At 43.0% G+C, this 18,055-nt stretch overlaps 1 protein-coding gene across 2 annotated transcripts in view; it reads right to left on the reverse strand.

Moving 5' to 3' along the window:
- LOC139234667 (cilia- and flagella-associated protein 337-like) overlaps positions 1–18,055 on the reverse strand; it is a 120,546-nt gene that overhangs the window by 80,842 nt on the left and 21,649 nt on the right. For both annotated transcript variants that reach the window (XM_070865348.1, XM_070865356.1), the window contains 4 exons: positions 14,969–15,209; positions 9,194–9,299; positions 6,911–7,062; positions 6,470–6,566 (listed from right to left, as the gene is read on the reverse strand). In XM_070865348.1, the coding sequence (XP_070721449.1) occupies positions 6,470–6,566; positions 6,911–7,062; positions 9,194–9,299; positions 14,969–15,209 (596 nt within the window). The remainder of the gene's footprint in view (positions 1–6,469; positions 6,567–6,910; positions 7,063–9,193; positions 9,300–14,968; positions 15,210–18,055) is intronic.

The following is an 18,055-nucleotide window of genomic DNA, read 5'->3' on the forward strand; positions in this document are numbered from 1 at the left end:
CTTGGGAAATCTCCTAAAACAGATAGACGGGCGGTTCCGTTTACCGCCGGCGGTAATAGATTGCTGAAATTACTGCCGGCGATATATGGGCAGTAAGTGGGCGCTAGTTTCCACTTTAAGCACGAAATGGGCGGTAATGGCTTCTTTAATGGAAAATGGGCGGTAATATGGGCGGTAAATGGGTGGAATGTTGCCAAAAGTCTAGCCCATCATGAGTACTCATTTGAGGAGTTGTCAGGGGGTAGGGGAGGAAGTATTGATTGGGGTGCCTCATGGGTTGACACTGCTGTTTCTAATTTACATAAATTACTTGAATTCAGAAACTCTATGCAAATCAGTCAAATTTTCAGATGATACCTAAGAGGGGCGAAGGAGGCAGTTTAGAAATTTCAACATGGAGGATACAATACCCAAATGTGCAGAATAATGACAGATGAAAGTAAATGCAGATAAGTGTAAAATACTGTACATAGGAAGAAAAATAAACAGCACAAGAACTTCATGGATGTTGAAATAGCCAAGGGCAAAATTGAAAGAGACATTCTACCCACTAGATTTGACATTCAACATGTCCAACCAATCAGAGCAACAATCAACAAAGCAAATAAAATGTTGAACGACGTAGCCAGAACAGTAGAATACAAGTCAGTACAGTGCTCTGGACAGACGGTATCTTGAATACTGTGTCCAGTACTAGTTGCTGAGACACAATGGGGGACATTCAAGCTCTAGAGCAAATACAGAGAAGGGCCACGAAGCTGATCTTGTGTCAATGGACTGCGTTATGTGGAAAAGTTGGCACTTTGAGGCCTGGAATGGAAGAGTTTGAAAAGCGATCTATGTAAGATAGTTAGGGAATGTAAAAGGTAATCCAGAATATTACTTTAAATTAAACTGCGAGATTACGACAAGGGATCACAGGTTGAAACTAATAAAAGGTAAATTTAAGATTCATGTTAGGAAATGTTTCTTTACACAAAAACTGATCAACAAATGGAATATACTTCCAAAAAGAGCAATGGAGGTGAAAACCCAGGAACCTATTGAGCAGCAATTAGTGCTGAATTGACGTGACTTTAGGATATCTCTAGAGGATGATGCAAGGTGGGTGAAATGGCCTAGTGATCTTCAGTAAAACCTTCATTCAAAATGAGTGGTAGGTTTAATTTAAGAAATATTTCATTCTTCTCTGCACTATAGCTTATTTCCTTTCTGTTGTAATGAGAATGTTTAATATATAACATCAAGCACTACTGCATTATGTTTTGTTTTCTTTTACTTCTCATTTCAAACATTTGTTCTGCTTTATAAGCTTTTTAGATCCACCTAGGCCATGCACCGTTTCCTTAGCTGAGAGAGTGGATCTGCTCTTGTGCGTTTCTCAATGCTGTTGTTGCTAGTTGGTTTTTTGACATCAGCCCAGAGTAACTCCCTATCTGATTTTCTCTCCTTCCCTGTGCTCACAGTCATGGAAATCATAGAGATTATAGCATAAAGGAGGGTCTATTTGGCTTATAATGCCAGTGCCAGGGTTAGCTCTTCAATTGGACCTACCTATGCTAATTCCATGGGCCCAAACTTGGTGGAAGCCATGCAACTACATTCCCTTAAATACCACTGGGCAGAAAGTGGCTAACCCTCAAAAACAGACGAGGGGATCGCAGCGCGTGATTAATCTGCACCCATTCATTGCGGTGCAGGCAGCATATTAAATTGGTGTTACCTGCTTTTTTAAAAAAATGATTGCTGCACCCAGCGTTACCCGCACCGTTCATTGACCACACACATCAGCAGGGGTTAGTGTTACTTAAAGACAGCCTGTGCCTCTTAAAGGGGAGGTGCATTGTTGTTACAAAAAGCATTGGCAGTTCTTTCAAAAGTCAACCGGTGCTCTGATACTTTGAGCAATGACTGAACATGCAAGAGAGCGAGCATCAAAGTTTCCAGACAATGCACTGGAGATTTTGGTGGAAAAGGTGGAAAAAAGAAGAGAGGTCTTGTATCTGCAGAGGGGCAGGAGGCCCTCCAGACATGCTCAGGAGACAGTGTGAACAAGTAGCAGCGGAGGTTAATGCCAGGAGTGTTGTTCCAAGAACATGGATGCAGTGCAGGAAGAAGTTTAACAATCTGACACGAATTGTCAAGCTGAGTGATTTCATCTTCAAAGGGCACATCCTATCAACTGCACCACGAGCCCAGTGGTTCTCAAACTGGGGTCCGAGGAGACTTTCCGGCGGTCCGCAAAAAAAAACCCCAATCAATGATGGAGAGTGAGCCGGTGGTAAGAGTCGCCAGGTAGCTGCTGAATGCGATGGCAGCATGCAGCTACCATGGCGGCAGCAGCAGCGGCTGTGTGCTGCGGGAAGAAGAGGAGAAGGAGGGAGGGAAGAAGAGGAGAAGGAGGGAGGGAAAATGACTACGGGTTTCTGAGGGCTTCGGGAAGGACCCGCGCGTCGGGCTTGCAGTGGTGGCCCGGGGTTAGAGTGAAAGAGATGTCGCTGAAGAAACCCGAAGCTACCAACATGTTGGGTAGGCAAGCGTTTTGTGATAACGGCTCAAGCCTCCGAACTGCGGGATAATGATGCCGACCTCCATGCCTCCTGTGAGTTACTCCCGTTCCGACTCTGACCCAGGTTTCTGTGGGAAAGAGATTTATGCACGACATCGCTGTTGCAGTGTCCGCTCGCTATCGGAGCGAGGAGGACAGCACGTCTGAGGCTGAGCCTGTCCTCATCCAACAAAATTAATCAGAACAGTAAAATCAGGTCACACCTCGAGACTGCATTCTGTTTACCAAGGGAGAAGAAAAGACTCATTTATTTCACCTTGAGAACCAGTTCCATTTCAAGAAATGGATGATGACACAGGAGGATAATTGAAGTCAGATGTACAAGTATGAATAGAAAGCTGCTGCAATACGTAATTTGAGACAGTAAGATAATAAATTGAATCAAATGCTATAAAAAAAGAGACCGTGGGCCATCAGCACCAGCAACAGGGGTCAAAGGTGGAAAAGCGCAGGGCCAGCTGTTCGTAGAGGAACCGACCATTTGTAAACCAAGATCCCGTCCTGACTACCAGCCGGCTGCAGCGGCGCCGGGATACGGCCAAAAAGAACAGGCCCTGTAAGGCGGACATACATTACATTAGATCTGTCTGTTCACAGTCGAGGGCTGGTCAATGAGCAAATCTGACATAATAATCCGGGCAGCACCTGAATACATTGAATAATCAATGCATTTGTAATTTAAAAAAATCAATGCTATAAAATCACTATCATTTTATACATACATCCTGAGGGATTCCCGTTTTGTGGATGTCGGCATAGCTATATTGCAATTCATTGTCAGAAGATTCTGGTACAGTATCAATACCAGAGGGCAATAATAATTCAGATGGGGTATCCACGATTGCTAATCCATTTAAAAAGGGGACCTTCTACCAAAACAGTTTGAGAACCACTGCATTAGCCTCATCCACTGCTCAATTCACGACAGCCCCATCACCCACCTACCAACAATCTCTATCAATCAGTTTATTGCACCCTCACACACTTAGCATTGTTACAAGCCTTGCACCCACAACTCACAGCTCGCATCACCCAAACATATTGCAGGACACTCATTGACACACTTCCCTATTTTTTGCAGGAGAAGGGGGCCCATAACAGCAGTAAGCAGGAAAGAACTGGAGGAGGCAGGGTGTTCAGGGAACAATTCTCCTACCTGAACCTCAGTGAGGAACAGCGTGTGAGAAGTCTGTGCTTCAATAAGGATATCCTCACTGAAATCTGTCACCTGCTGCGACCACAGAGCAGAGCAAGGACGGCATCGCCAGTGGCTGTGAAGGTGACCGTGGCCATGAAGTTTTATGCGTCTGGATCCTTCCAGGCTGGAGCTGGAGATATTTGCAACATCTCACAGTTTGAATCCACTGTTGCATAAGGGAGACCACTGAGGCTCTCTATTGAAAGAGAGCTACCTACATTTCATTCTCTCTTGCCAGAGACCAGCAGGCAGAGCGAGCACACGGATTCGCTAGGATTGCAGGCTTCCCCGTGATGCAGGTTGACATTGACTGCACACACAACGCTTTGCAAGCGCTACACGTTATCTCTGCCATATACTGGAACAAAAAGGTCCAGTTCGCGTGTGACCAAAGGCAGCAAATCATGCATGTTAATGCTGGTATCCTGTCGGCAGTCATGATACCTTCATTCTGTGGCAGTCCGCTGTGCTATCGACATTTGAATGACCACGGCAAACCAAAGGGTGGATACTGGCTATCCGCTGATAACATGGCTAATTACTCCTGTGTGCAACCCACGCACACATGTGCAGCATGCATACAATGATAGCTATGCTGCCACATGAAATGTGATAGAGCAGACCATTGGTGTGCTGAAACAACACTTCTGCTGTCTGGACCACTCTGGAGGAGCCCTGCAGCACTCGACAGAGCGAGTATCAAGAATCGTGGTGATCTGCTGCATATTGTACAACCTCGCCATCATGGGGGGGTCATTCTAATGAGCCGACAGCATGAAGTTGGCGTGCTGCTTGCATTTCAATTAACTGGCGTGGGTTAATCGTGCATTGCGACCCCAGCACCTGTTTTCAGTGGCTATCAAATTTAGCCCATTAGAGGTTAAGTGTCAGCCATGGCTCAATGGGTAGAACTCTCATCTCTGAGTCAGAAGGTTGTGTGTTCAAGTCCCATACCAGAGAACAAAAATCTAGGCTGACACTCCAAGTGCAGTACTGAGGGAATGCTGCACAGTTGGTGGTGCTGTCTTTCAGATGAGACATTAATCCGAGGCCCCGTCTGCTCTCTCAGGTGGTCGTAAAAGATCCCTATGGCACTATTTCAAAGAAGAGTAGGGGAGTTATTCCCAGTGTCCTAGCCAATACTTATCCCTCAATCAACATAATTAAAACAGACTATCTGGTCATTATCACATTGCTGTGCGCAAATTGGCTGCTACATTACAACAGTGACTACACTTTTTTTTTTAAGTATTTAATTGGCTAAAAAGCACTTTGGGACATCTGGTGGTATTAAAAGGCACTATATAAATGCAAGTCTTTCTTTCTTTACCCATAACCAAGATACAACTACTTGGCCTATAATTTATCATTTATCCTTTTCCCTTTTTTTGAAGAGGTGTGGAACACCTGCCACTCTCCAATCCTGGGCACAATTCCTATCTCTCATCCTTCACCTTCTTTGCCACTGAGAACCAGCCCTCTCTTGATGAAAAAAGGAATTCACCATTTGAGGAATCTTGGAGATGGACCTGAATCTCTACCTGTGGCTTACAATTGTGGGGCTGGAGAATCCCACCAACCCTAGTCAAAAATAAATTCCATTTAAACAATGGTGTTACTCATCAGAAGTACTTTATCCAAAGTCAAATGGCATCACAGAAATTACCTTCAAGGGAAAACAAGTGATCTAGTGCAAAGCAGAATCTGTGGCACAGGGAGTAGGAGATCCATTTTTAATCCTGCTCTCAGTCAATCTTAGTCAGATCATCAAGCACAGGATCAAGTGAAGTCAAGCATCAGGGAAAACACAAGGAGCGTGAAAATCATGAAGGAAGACCCAAGTTGCACTGACAAAGTACATCCTTATAGCAGAAATAAGAGCAGCACTGTTAAGGCTTATGAGGAGGCCAAACTACCCAATACTCCTGATGGGGGAAGATCATATTAATGTGGGAGGTACAGTTATGAGTGGGATATGGAATAAAACAAGAGGAAAAACTGTAAGGGCTAGAAATTCGGCAATTTTGTGACCGGGTTTTTGGTGCTATTTCACCTTTTTTGACGAAAACCTGGTCGGCGGAAAATTCAGTGACCTATGTGCGACAGCGCTTTCTATGTACCACTGGGAGAGGAGTGCCATCGTGCAACAGTCGAAATAGCGTTTTCGCCAAAAATTTGGCTTCTTCCGCACCCGTATTCTGCGCTCAGAATACCGACAGGGAAAAACCTGTCATAGCAGGCCTGCCAGTAGCGATAAGTATGAAGACCTACAAAAAGGTAAGTTAAAGTTTTTATTTTTTAATTCTTTTGCAGCGATTCGATAGATAAGTGTAAATGTTTTGTGAATTTTTTTTGTTTGTTTTTTCCAATTTATTTTTAGATGTTTTTTCGCCCTCCCAAGGCCCAACTCGCAGTGGTATCGGCCTTGGACTAAAGTTGCCAAAATTCGAGGTTTGCGCCACAAATCCTCACGCAAAGCTGATTTTTACCGCTGCGCAAATTAAAGGTTGAGTTTACGCCCTGATAGCGATAGCAAAGCAAAAACAGTAATTTGAGTGAAAAAATACCTGAAAACCGAATTTCTAGCCCCAAGAGTAATAAATACTTTAAAAAAGCCCTTGAATCTATTTCTAATTACAAGCTCTGTGGGATCACCATATTTTCAACAAAATATTTTTTCTTTAAATAGTTTGCTTACTTACAGATCCTTCACAGCAAGTGACAACTTGTCTCATTAACTTATTGTATTGACAACACAGAACTGGTTCCTTGTGTGATATACCTTTATTCAGCTCCTCTCTGCAGATAAAATACCATTGGATTCATTAACTTTAAATCAATATTACCTGCCCGAATTTTATTCCAAACATAAAACAGACAATATATAACATTTTTATACTTTTCTAGTAAAATTAAAGAAAAAACACAATGTCCCAAGTCACTAAAATAAAAATGCTAGATCATACAAAAATTATTCTGCTCAGAGCCCTCAGACAACATTTCCATCAGTTTTATTACACTTCTCTTAGTGCCTCTTAGAGAAATCTATTTCAGTTTCTTATATCCGTATGATTTCATGTAGCTGTAATTGATGCCCTTAATAATGTCTACACTTGTTCACCAAGTGACATTTTACTGCTTACCTGCCCTGGAGCTGTAGCAGTGCCAGTGAATCAGTTGCAATGCAGAGTGCCTTCAGTGCCTGAGAATAATAACAAGCAGCCAGATCTCCATTGATCTGACTAGCTTTAGGGTTCACAGTGATGAGACATATTTGATCTTCAATATCCCAAATCTAAAACACAGACATCAATATGAAACGATATGATACCACTGATGAAATATAATTGCTGTGAAGACATGCGACTTGATTATTTATAGGAAAGAACAATGCAGAGAACAGTTTCAGTGTAAAATACTTTGCTATCTATACAACACTAATTACAGTGGAACTTCTATTATCCACATTCCTATTATTCACCAGAATTTCTGCAGGATATAAACTTGCTCAAGAAATCAACCCCATTGTACAGCTTTTTAAATTTGTAATTCATTTCCTTATCTTGGTGAATAAGACCATACAACATTTCTCTTATTACTTGCACTGTATTTATGTTCATTCCAATGCCAAGGATATTATTGCACATTATGAATCAGACCAAAATTTGGGGACACCAATTTCCAGCAGATCCCGTCCATTGCGGTGGATAATAAAGGCTCAGTTTGTAGGTGTAAAAATCTCCTGCTTTGTAGCACATACTGTATGATTTGTGTATCTGTTGTTTCAGTGAAAACAAAAGCTGCATAAGGTTTGGTTCAAATGTATAAGTTCTTTGATTTTTCTGTAGTCAAAGGAATGCATGGTGACCTTCAAACCGAAAGCCAGCTGGTTTCTGATGCTCTAACTGATGTTGTCTGATACAAAGAAGACAAATATTGAATATCATGGAATTGTCCATGCGTTGTCTTTTTGCAACCAAGTAGACTCACGTATATATTTAAAATAATATCTTCAGCTACCAATCAATAACCAGTAAACATCAGAAAAACAGCCAAACTGTTCAGAAGATATTTCCAATCTGGTTTCAGCAACCATCTCGATATGTGAACCAGACCAATTTATCCTCATTTAAAATTACAATGAGCTTTATCTTGCCCTTGATATGATAAACAAATTAACAGACAGAAATGCGACTTCTCTGTCACTTCCTCATCATCAGGAAAATATAGAAATAATTATTGATTACTGGGCTGTTGAGAAATAATTTTGTTTTTCTTCAAAAAGACTTGCCTATTCTGATGAATCTGTCTTTAATCTGAGGTGTAAGATGCTACCTGGATGAGGTAACAATTACTGTAGTCTTTCACAGTATCATCAATTGACATGGCTGAAGCACCATTACGTCACAATGGCAAGGTGGAGCTTCAGGGAGCGACAGTGCCCATGTTACATTAATCCCAGGTCCAGTTAAAGGACTCTAGGAAAATAAAACTCTAAGTTCCAAAATGCTTTGTTGTTTTGGTTACAGAAAACATAAGTATAACTGAGGGTTAAGTACTATATTGGTGCTTTATCTGATTTATTTTGCTTCTGTATAGATACATGTCTTAAAAAATAGAATTTGTAGTTTAACCTGAAGCATACAAGCCCAGAAACCAAAGCCAGCGATATCTTCTTTAAATATGACCATATCGGGGTCTGATCTATGATTTTAACCTGAGGCCTGAGCGGTGGTGTCTGCGTCAGGCCAAATATCTCAGGAACCAAGGCTAGAAGAGACCCAGCAAAGTAAGGTATTTATTTTTTATTTTTCTTGTAGGTAAGAAGGAGCAGTACTGGCCTTCCCTGCTTCGGGATTCTCCCCACCCCCTACCCCGACCAGGAATCCCACTCTCCCTCGCCTATCCACTTACCTTAGTGTCTCTGACCACATGATTTTAACGGCTGGGCAGCTGCTTCCTGCTGACTTCCTGGCAAGTGACCTACAAATGAGGTCCGGCCATTAAAACCGATCGCACCTGATGGGCACACGGCTCGATTTGTTGTGTTCCTGCCCGAGGTAGAAATCGAGACCCCAGTCTTATATTTAGTGCTGCAAAGGAGCTATCATAACTTTCACAGAAATATGGGGCAGTTCTCAAAACAAACCAGCTTCACAAAAAAATTGTTTGACAAGCTTTTTGTTTGCCAAATACACAACTCAACAACTCATATTAAAGCTTTTCATTCCATCATGAAAATGTCATCATGCATATGGCATATGGCATGATAACGAAAATTATACAGAAAGGTTCTAGCTCTTCTCCCTCCCTGGGGCAAATATATTCCTTGTATACTTTCTATATTTCACAGGATGCTTTCAAGGAAAGGTTGAATGAAATTATATATTTATTTTAAAAAAGATGAAGAATGTCACTTCTCAAACCTTAATTATCTTGTCTATGGAGATAGAAAATATTCTACTGTCTCCTGCAGCAATATTGAGGAAGATGATAGGTGAGTTGTGTCCAAGCAGCATACCAGTTACTCGGCTGTATAAAAAGAACATATCAAATCACTCAGAAATGAGACCGTCAAACTCACTTCATGTAGAACCTGCAACAGCTGTCAGAGGGAGAAGTCTTCCTTATAATTTAATTAGTCAGTCAGTGTCATTACAACTGTCCTCTCATCCAATCTACCTCCATAAATGTCTGATGTTAAAGTAATTTTCACACTGCTGGGTTTGCCTCCCACTGGTATTCCCTGACTCAGGCTGCGATAGTAGAAGCAAGCAAAAGTCAAAGGTTATGGGAATCGGGCAGGGAAGTGGAGTTGAGGCCAAGATCAGATCAGCCATGATCTTATTGAATGGCGGAGCAGGTTCGAGGGGCTAAATGGCCTACTCCTGTTCCTATTTCTTATGTTCAAGCATTTATGGAATCAATAGACGGTGCGCTGGAATCAGATGGAAGTGGTAGATCCGAGACAAATATGGAGAATCGTTCTCAGAGCGGAGCATGAGTTAAAGTTAGGCCTATAACTTTATAGCCACAATTCCCTGACACATGCTCCTATTAACAAGATGCCAGAAACACAGCCTCACTAAATATCCCCCATGAAAAAAAGAATGGTTGACTGAGAGAAGCAAAGAAAGAAACAGCAGAAGAAAAGCAGATTTTTATTTGTAACACATAGACACACAGGGAAACCCATCACCATGTTTAAGAACAAAACCAAGCTACTAAGAAGTCCACACATGTGACGTTTCTGTTTGCCTAGTATGGAGTAGGGATACACCACACTATCCAAGTCTAGAGAGCTTAAACATAAGTTGCCAAGAATCAAGGCATATGGGCCTCAAATGTGTATAGATCTATTGCTAAAGTTTAACCAACTGTACAACCTACCAGCACACAATCTGATAAACTTCCTATTGCTTTTCCTACCCTTTAGGTCATTGGCTTGCAGAGACATCCAGCTCCCAGTAACTGGACTGTGCCTTCTACTGCGACCTGTTCCAACACATCCAGTGCACCTCCAGCATTGACCACCTCCAACTGCCACATCTCTGATTTACACCAAAGTTCCATCCTTGGTCCCTTCATTTGCTTCATTTGCTTCATTTACATGTTGCCCCTTTGTAATGTCATCAGTAGGCAAAGTGTTGCTTTCTACATGTGCGCTAATAATACCCAGCTCTACTTTTCTATCATTTGCCTCACTGTCACAATTACCTCTATGCTGCCAAACTGTCTGTCTAAGATCAAGTCGTGGATGAGCCAGAATTTCCTCCAATTAATTATTGGGAAAACTGAAGCCATCATATTTGATCCCCACCCAAAACTTCATACCATTACCATTGATTTCATTCCCCTTCCCAACTGCTCACTCAGGCTGCATCAGATGGCCTGATTAGTGTACTCCTTGACCCAGAGTGGAGCTTCAAACTGAAGATAGCTTATTTCCACCTCTGCAATATTGCCTGTCTCCACCCCTACCTCATCACACTGCAGCTGAAAACCTTATCCATACTTTTTTTAGTGCCCAAAAAAAAAACCAAAAAGAAAAACACAAAAAAAAACCCAAAAAAAAGGGGGGGAAAAAAAAGGGCCTTGTAAATGTCTGGTGTGTCACCCAGGTTGGGTGGCACCGTTTAATGTTTTTTGTTTTGCAGATGATCTCCAAAAAGAGTTTTTTTTTGCCACCTCCAGACTCAATTAGCAGCCTGTTAACAGATTGGTGCTCTATGTTCTTGAGACAAGAAATAATCCTCAAGCCTACTTAATTGATAACATCTCTGCACAACTGATCAGCAGCAAGACTACAAGTGCACCAGATTGAATAAACAACACGCATTTTACAAAGAGTTACGGCAGTCCAGAGAATCAAATTGAACTTTTAAAGATATATTTTAGGTGAAATTTTTAATTTTCCCCTTAGATTTTCACATCTAACTCAGACATGAAAAGTTTAAAATAAGCATAGAACAACAGAAAAAAGCATGGAATTCAAAAAGGCCATACCGTATATCAAGTCAGTTCTTTCCAGAGGTCATGTACAATCTCCCCTATGATGACCTCGAAGCCAATCCATTTAATCTCTCAAGGAAATGTTCGTAAATACTCCACGATCCCCAACGATTAAGCAGAACATCGGAATATTCATCCATCTTCCTAGCGTCACTTCGTCTAGTAATACATAATGATCCTGAAATTCCATGGGGATTCTCCCAATCTTCCACCATAACTCCAGTGGAATACTGGCAAAACCCAAGAGACATAGCAGAGACCAGAAGCACCCCTGCGGGATTTCAGGGCCATCTATTTTAGATGATCAAATATGCAGAAGAAGAAAAAGGAACGTAGGTTTTACCATCTACTTCACTAACTCTATCTTTTTAAAAATTTGTTCTTGAGATGTGGGGTACAGGTATTACTACAGCCCAACTGCAGCTCCAACAACACTCAAGAAGTTCAACACCATCCAGCACAAAGCAGCCTGCTTGATTGGCACCCGATCCACCACCTTAAACATTCACTCCTTCCACCACCGGCGCACTATGGCTACAGTGTGTACAGCTCAGAGAGATGGACCATGTACAGTAGACAGCTCAAGTCGCTGGAGAAATACCACCAATAATGTTTCTACAAGATCCTGCAAATCCCCTGGGAGGACAGATGCATCAATGTTAGCGTCCTCGACCAGGCCAACATCCCCAGCATTGAATCACTGACCACACTTGATCAGCTCTGCTGGGCAGGCCACACTGTTCGCATGCCAGACACGAGACTCCCAAAGCAAGCGCTCTACTTGGAATGCCCTCACGGCAAACGAGCCAAAGATGGTCAGAGGAAACGTTACAAGGACACCCTCAAAGCCTCCCTGATAAAGTGCAACATCCCCACTGACACCTGGGAGTCCCTGGCCAAAGACCGCCCTAAGTGGAGGAAGTGCATCTGGGAGGGCGCTGAGCACCTCGAGTCTCATCGCCAAGAGTATGCAGAAATCAAGCTCAAGCAGCGGAAAGAGCAAGCGGCAAACCAGTCCCACCCACCCTTTCCCTCAACGACTATCTGTCCCATTTGTGACAGGGACTGTGGTTCTCGTATTGGACTGTTCAGCCACCTAAGGAATTATTTTTAGGGTGGAAGCAAGTCTTCCTCAATTCCGAGGGATTGCCTATGATGATGATGATTCATTCAGGCAAGTGGTGAGTATTCCATCTCAGTTCTGACTTGTGCCTTGTAGATGGTGGAAAGGATTTGGGGAGTCAGGAGGTGAGACAGTTGCCGCAGAGTACCCAGCCTCTGACCTATTCTTGTAGTCACAGTATTTATGTGGCTGGCGCAATTAAGTTTCTGGTCAATGGTTACCCCCAGGATGTTGATGTGGGGGATTCGGAGATGGTAATGCCATTGAATGTCAAGGGGCAGTGGTTAGACTCTCACTTGTTGGAGATAGTCACTGCCTGGCACTTGTGTGGCGCGAATGTTACTTGCCACTTATCAACACAAGCCTGAATGTCGTCCGGGTCTTGTTGCATGCGGGCATGGACTGCTTCATTATCTGAGGAGTTGCAAATGGCACTGAACACTGCAGTTATCAGTGAACATCACCATTTCTGATCTTATGATGGCGGAAAGGTCATTGATGAAGCAGCTGAAAATGGTTGAGCCTCAGTTGTGCCCTGAGGAACTCTTGCAGTGATGTCCTGCGGCTGTGATGATTGACCTCCAACAACCACAAACAATCATCATCTTTTGTGCTAGTCATGACTCCAGCCAGTTGAGAGTTTTCCCCCTGATTCTCATTGACTTCAGTTTTACCAGGGAAGTCTTACTGCAGTTATACAGGGCCTTGGTGAGGCCCCACCTGGAATATTGTGTTCAGTTTTGGTCTCCTAATCTGAGGAAGGACGTTCTTGCTATTGAGGGAGTGCAGCGGAGGTTCACCAGACTGATTCCTGGGATGGCAGGACTGACATATGAGGAGTGACTGGATCGACTGGGCCTGTATTCACTGGAGTTTAGAGGGATGGGAGGGAATCTCATAGAAACATATAAAATTCTGACGGGACTGGACAGGTTAGATGCAGGAAGAATGTTCCCGATGTTGGGGAAGTCCAGAACCAGGGGACATAGTCTTAGGATAAGGGGTAAGCAATTTAGGACTGAGATGAGGAGGAACTTCTTCACTCAGAGAGTTGTTAACCTATGGAATTCCCTACCACAGAATGTTGTTGATGCCAGTTCATTGGGTATATTCAAGAGGGAGTTAGATATTGCCCTTGCGGCTAAAGGGTATGGAGAGAAAGCAGGAACAGGGTACTGAAGGAATGATCAGCCATGATCTTATTGAATGGTGGTGCAGGTTCGAAGGGCCGGATGGCCTACTCCTGCACCTATTTTCTATGTTTCTATGTTGATGTCACACTCAGTCAAATGCTGCCTTGATGTCAAGGGTAGTCACACTCAACTCACCTCTGGAATTCAGCTCTTTTGTCCATGTTTGTGCCAAGGCTGTAATGAGGTCTGGAGCTGAGTGGTCGTGGCAGAACCCAAAATGAGCATTGGTGAACAGGTTATTGGTGAATAAATGCCACTTGATAGCACTGATGGGGCAGTAATTGGCCGATTGGATTTGTTCTGTTTTTTGTGGACAGGACATACCCGGGCAGTTTTTCACACTGTCGGGTAGATGCCAGTGTTGTAGCTGTACTGGAATAGCTTGGTTAGAGGCACGGCTAGTTCTGGAGCCCAGGTCTTCAGCACGGCAGCCAGGATATTATCGAAGCTCATACCCTTTGCTGTATCCAGTGCGCTCAACCGTTTCATGATATCAAATGGAGTAAATCGAATTGGCTGAAGACTGGCTTCTGCGATGGTGGGGACCTCAGGACGAGGCCGATATGGATCAGCAACATGGCAGTTCTGGCTGACGATGGTTGCAAATGCTTCAGCCTTATCTTTTGCACTCACGGGCTGGGTTCCACCATCATTGAGGATGAAGATGTTCATAGAGCTCCTCCTCCTGTCACTTGTTTAATTGTCCACCACCATTCACTACTGGATGTGGCAGGACTGCAGAGCTTTGATCTGATCGGTTAGTTGTGGGATCGCTTAGCTCTGTCTATAGCATGCTGCTTTTGCTGTTCAGCATGCATGTAATCCTGTGTTACAGCTTCCCCATATGACACCTCATTTTAGGTATACCTGGTGCGCTTCTGGCATGCTCTTCTGCACTCCTCATTGAACCGGTTTAGTTGCCTGGCCTGATGTTAAAGGTCAAGTGAGGGATATGCTGGTCCATGAGGTTACAGATTGTGATGGAATACAATTCTGCTGCTACTGATGGCCCACAGCGCCTCATGAATGCCCAGATTTGAGCTGCTAAATCTGTTCTGAATCTATCCCATTTAGCACGTTGGTAGTGCTACATCACACGATGGAGGGGGTCCTCAGTATGAAGATGGGACTTTGTCTCCAGGTTTTTGCTCCTTTTAAGATTAAAAATACTGTCTCATCACAATTCAATTTCATCTGCGGCAGGTAGATTTATGAGGACGAGGTCTATTGAAGCATATTGCAGCAAGTACCTGTCCTCAGGTTGGAATTGGATGTAAAGTGTAAAAATTGACACTGATACATATAGGAACATGTATCCCAACAGTCACAAACATAGCACTTCCACAAATTACATTACTCATATGTTTCCTTACCTTGGTAGATTAAGGTTCCACAGTCGAACAATTCTGTCTAACCCGCCTGTGACAATCAGGTTTTTTTCTTTGCAGAAGTCAAAGGTTTTTGCTCCTTTTGAGATTAAAAATACTGTCTCGTCACAACTCAATCTCCTCTGCAGAACAGTCGCTGCTGGCTGAGGTTGTCTATTCTTATTATGAACTGCATCTCGAATTTCTTTCATCTTCTGCTGAAAGCTCTTTGTGCTTCTGACATAACCTAAAATGTTTTTTTTAAGTACAATGTCAAGAAAGCATTTAAACAGCTCATGCATTTTCATTTTTGGAACTGTGGTACAATACGTTAAGTTTCATTTGTTAAATTCTTGGAATGTGGGTGATGTTTCAGGAATGCGTTTATTCCCCAATCCTGAGAAGGTTGTGGTGGATTTTCTCCTTGAACTGTTGCAGTTCTTCTGGTGATGGTGCTCCCACAATGGTGTTAGAAAGAGAATTGCAAGAGATTGACCCAGCAATAAATAAAGAATTTGGAAGGGACATAGAGGTGACATTGTTGCTCATCCTTCTTGGTGATACTACCTCAAAGGTAGTAATCTCAGGATTGCTACCAGTGCCACGTGCTAGTCAGAGTAGGAATGATAGGATAGCTAAGATGAATACGTGGCTTGAGGAGTGGTGCAGAAGGGAGGGATTCAAATTCCTGGGACATTGGAACTGGTTTTGGGGGAGGTGGGACCAGTACAAACCGGACGGTCTGCAACTGGACAGGATTGGAACCAATGTCCTAGGAGGAGTGTTTGCTAGTGCTGTTGGGGAGGGGTTAAACTAATATGGCAGGGGGATGGGAACCTATGCAGGGCAACATAGGGAAGTAGAATGGGGGCAGAAGCAAAAGATAGAAAAAAGAAAAGTAAAAGTGGAGGGCAGAGAAAACCAAGGCAAAAATCAAAAAGGGCCACATTACAGCAAAATTCTAAAGGGGAAAAGTGTGTTAAAAAGACAAGCCTGAAGGCTCTGTGCCTCAATGCGAGGAGTATTCGGAATAAGGTGGATCAATTAATTGCGCAGGCACAATTAACGAATATGATATAATTTGCATCATGGAGACATGGCTCCAGGGTGACCAAGGCTGGGAACTCAACATCCAGGGGTATTCAACATTGAGGAAGGATAGACAGAAAGGAAAAGGAGGTGGGGTAGCGTTGCTGGTTAAAGAGGAAATTAACACAATAGTAAGGAAGGACGTTATCTTGGATGATATGGAATCTGTATGGGTGGAGCTGCGGAATACCAAAGGGCAGAAAACGCTAGTGGGAGTTGTGTACGGACCACTAAACAGTAGTAGTGAGGTTGGGGACAGCATCAAACAAGAAATTAGGGATGCATGCAATAAAGGTACAGCAGTTATCATGGGTGACTTTAATCTACATATTGATTGGGCTAACCAAACTGGTAGCAATACGGTGGAGGAGGATTTCCTGGAGTGTATTAGGGATGGTTTTCTAGACCAATATGTCGAGGAACCAACTAGAGGGCTGGCCATCCTAGACTGGGTGATGTATAATGAGAAAGGACTAATTAGCAATCTTGTTGTGCAAGGCCCCTTGGGGAAGAGCGACCATAATATGGTAGAATTCTTTATTAAGATGGAAAGTGACACAGTTAATTCAAAGACTAGGGTCCTGAACTTAAGGAAAGGTAACTTCGATGGTATGAGACGTGAATTGGCTAGAATAGACTAGCGAATGATACTTGAAGGGTTGATGGTGGATAGGCAATGGCAAACATTTAAAGATCACATGGATGAACTTCAACAATTGTACATCCCTGTCTGGAGTAAAAATAAAACGGGGCAAGTGGCTCAACCGTGGCTAACAAGGGAAATTAAGGATAGTGTTAAATCCAAGGAAGAGGCAATAAATTGGCCAGAAAAAGCAGCAAACCTGAGGACTGGGAGAAATTTAGAATTCAACAGAGGAAGACAAAGGGTTTAGTTAGGAGGGGGAAGATAGAGTATGAGAGGAAGCTTGCTGGGAACATAAAAACTGACTACAAAAGCTTCTATAGATATATGAAGAGAAAAAGATTAGTGAAGACAAATGTAGGTCCCTTGCAGTCAGATTCAGGTGAATTTATAATGGGGAACAAAGAAATGGCAGACCAGTTGAACAAATACTTTGGTTCTGTCTTCACGAAAGAAGACACAAATAACCTTCCGGAAATACTAGGGGACCGAGGGTCTAGTGAGAAGGAGGAACTGAAGGAAATCCTTATTAGGCGGGAAATTGTGTCAGGGAAATTGATGGGATTGAAGGCCGATAAATCCCTGGGGCCTGATAGTCTGCATCCCAGAGTACTTAAGGAAGTGGCCCTAGAAATAGTGGCTGCATTGGTGATCATTTTCCAACAGTCTATCAACTCTGGATCAATTCCTATGGACTGGAGGGTAGCTAATGCAACACCACTTTTTAAAAAAGGAGGGAGAGAGAAAACGGATAATTATAAACCAGTTAGCCTGACATCAGTAGGGGGGAAAATGTTGGAATCAATTCTTAAAGATGAAATAGCAGTGCATTTGGAATCGGTCCAAGTCAGCATGGATTTATGAAAGGGAAATCATGCTTGACAAATCTTCTAGAATTTTTTGAGGATGTAACTAGTAGAGTGGACAAGGGAGAACCAGTGGATGTGTATTTGGACTTTCAAAAGCTTTTGACAAGGTCCCACACAAGTGATTGGTATGCAAAATTAAAGCACATAGTATTGGAGGTAATGCACTGATGTGGATAGAGAACTGGTTGGCAGACATGAAGCAGAGAGTCGGGATAAACGGGTCCTTTTCAGAAAGGCAGGCAGTGACTAGTGGGGTGCCGCAGGGCTCCGTGCTGGGACCCCAGCTATTTACAATATACATCAATGATATATAAGAAGGAATTGAGTGTAATATCTCCAAGTTTGCAGATGACACTAAGCTGGGTGGCGGTGTGAGCTGTAAGGAGGATGCTAAGAGGCTGCAGGGTGACTTGGACAGATTAGGTGAGTGGGCAAATGCATGGCACATGCAGTATAATGTGGATAAATGTGAGGTTATCCATTTTGGTGGCA

Source organism: Pristiophorus japonicus, chromosome 2 (genome assembly GCF_044704955.1).
Source record: "Pristiophorus japonicus isolate sPriJap1 chromosome 2, sPriJap1.hap1, whole genome shotgun sequence".
In the NCBI taxonomy this organism is placed as follows: domain Eukaryota; kingdom Metazoa; phylum Chordata; class Chondrichthyes; family Pristiophoridae; genus Pristiophorus; species Pristiophorus japonicus.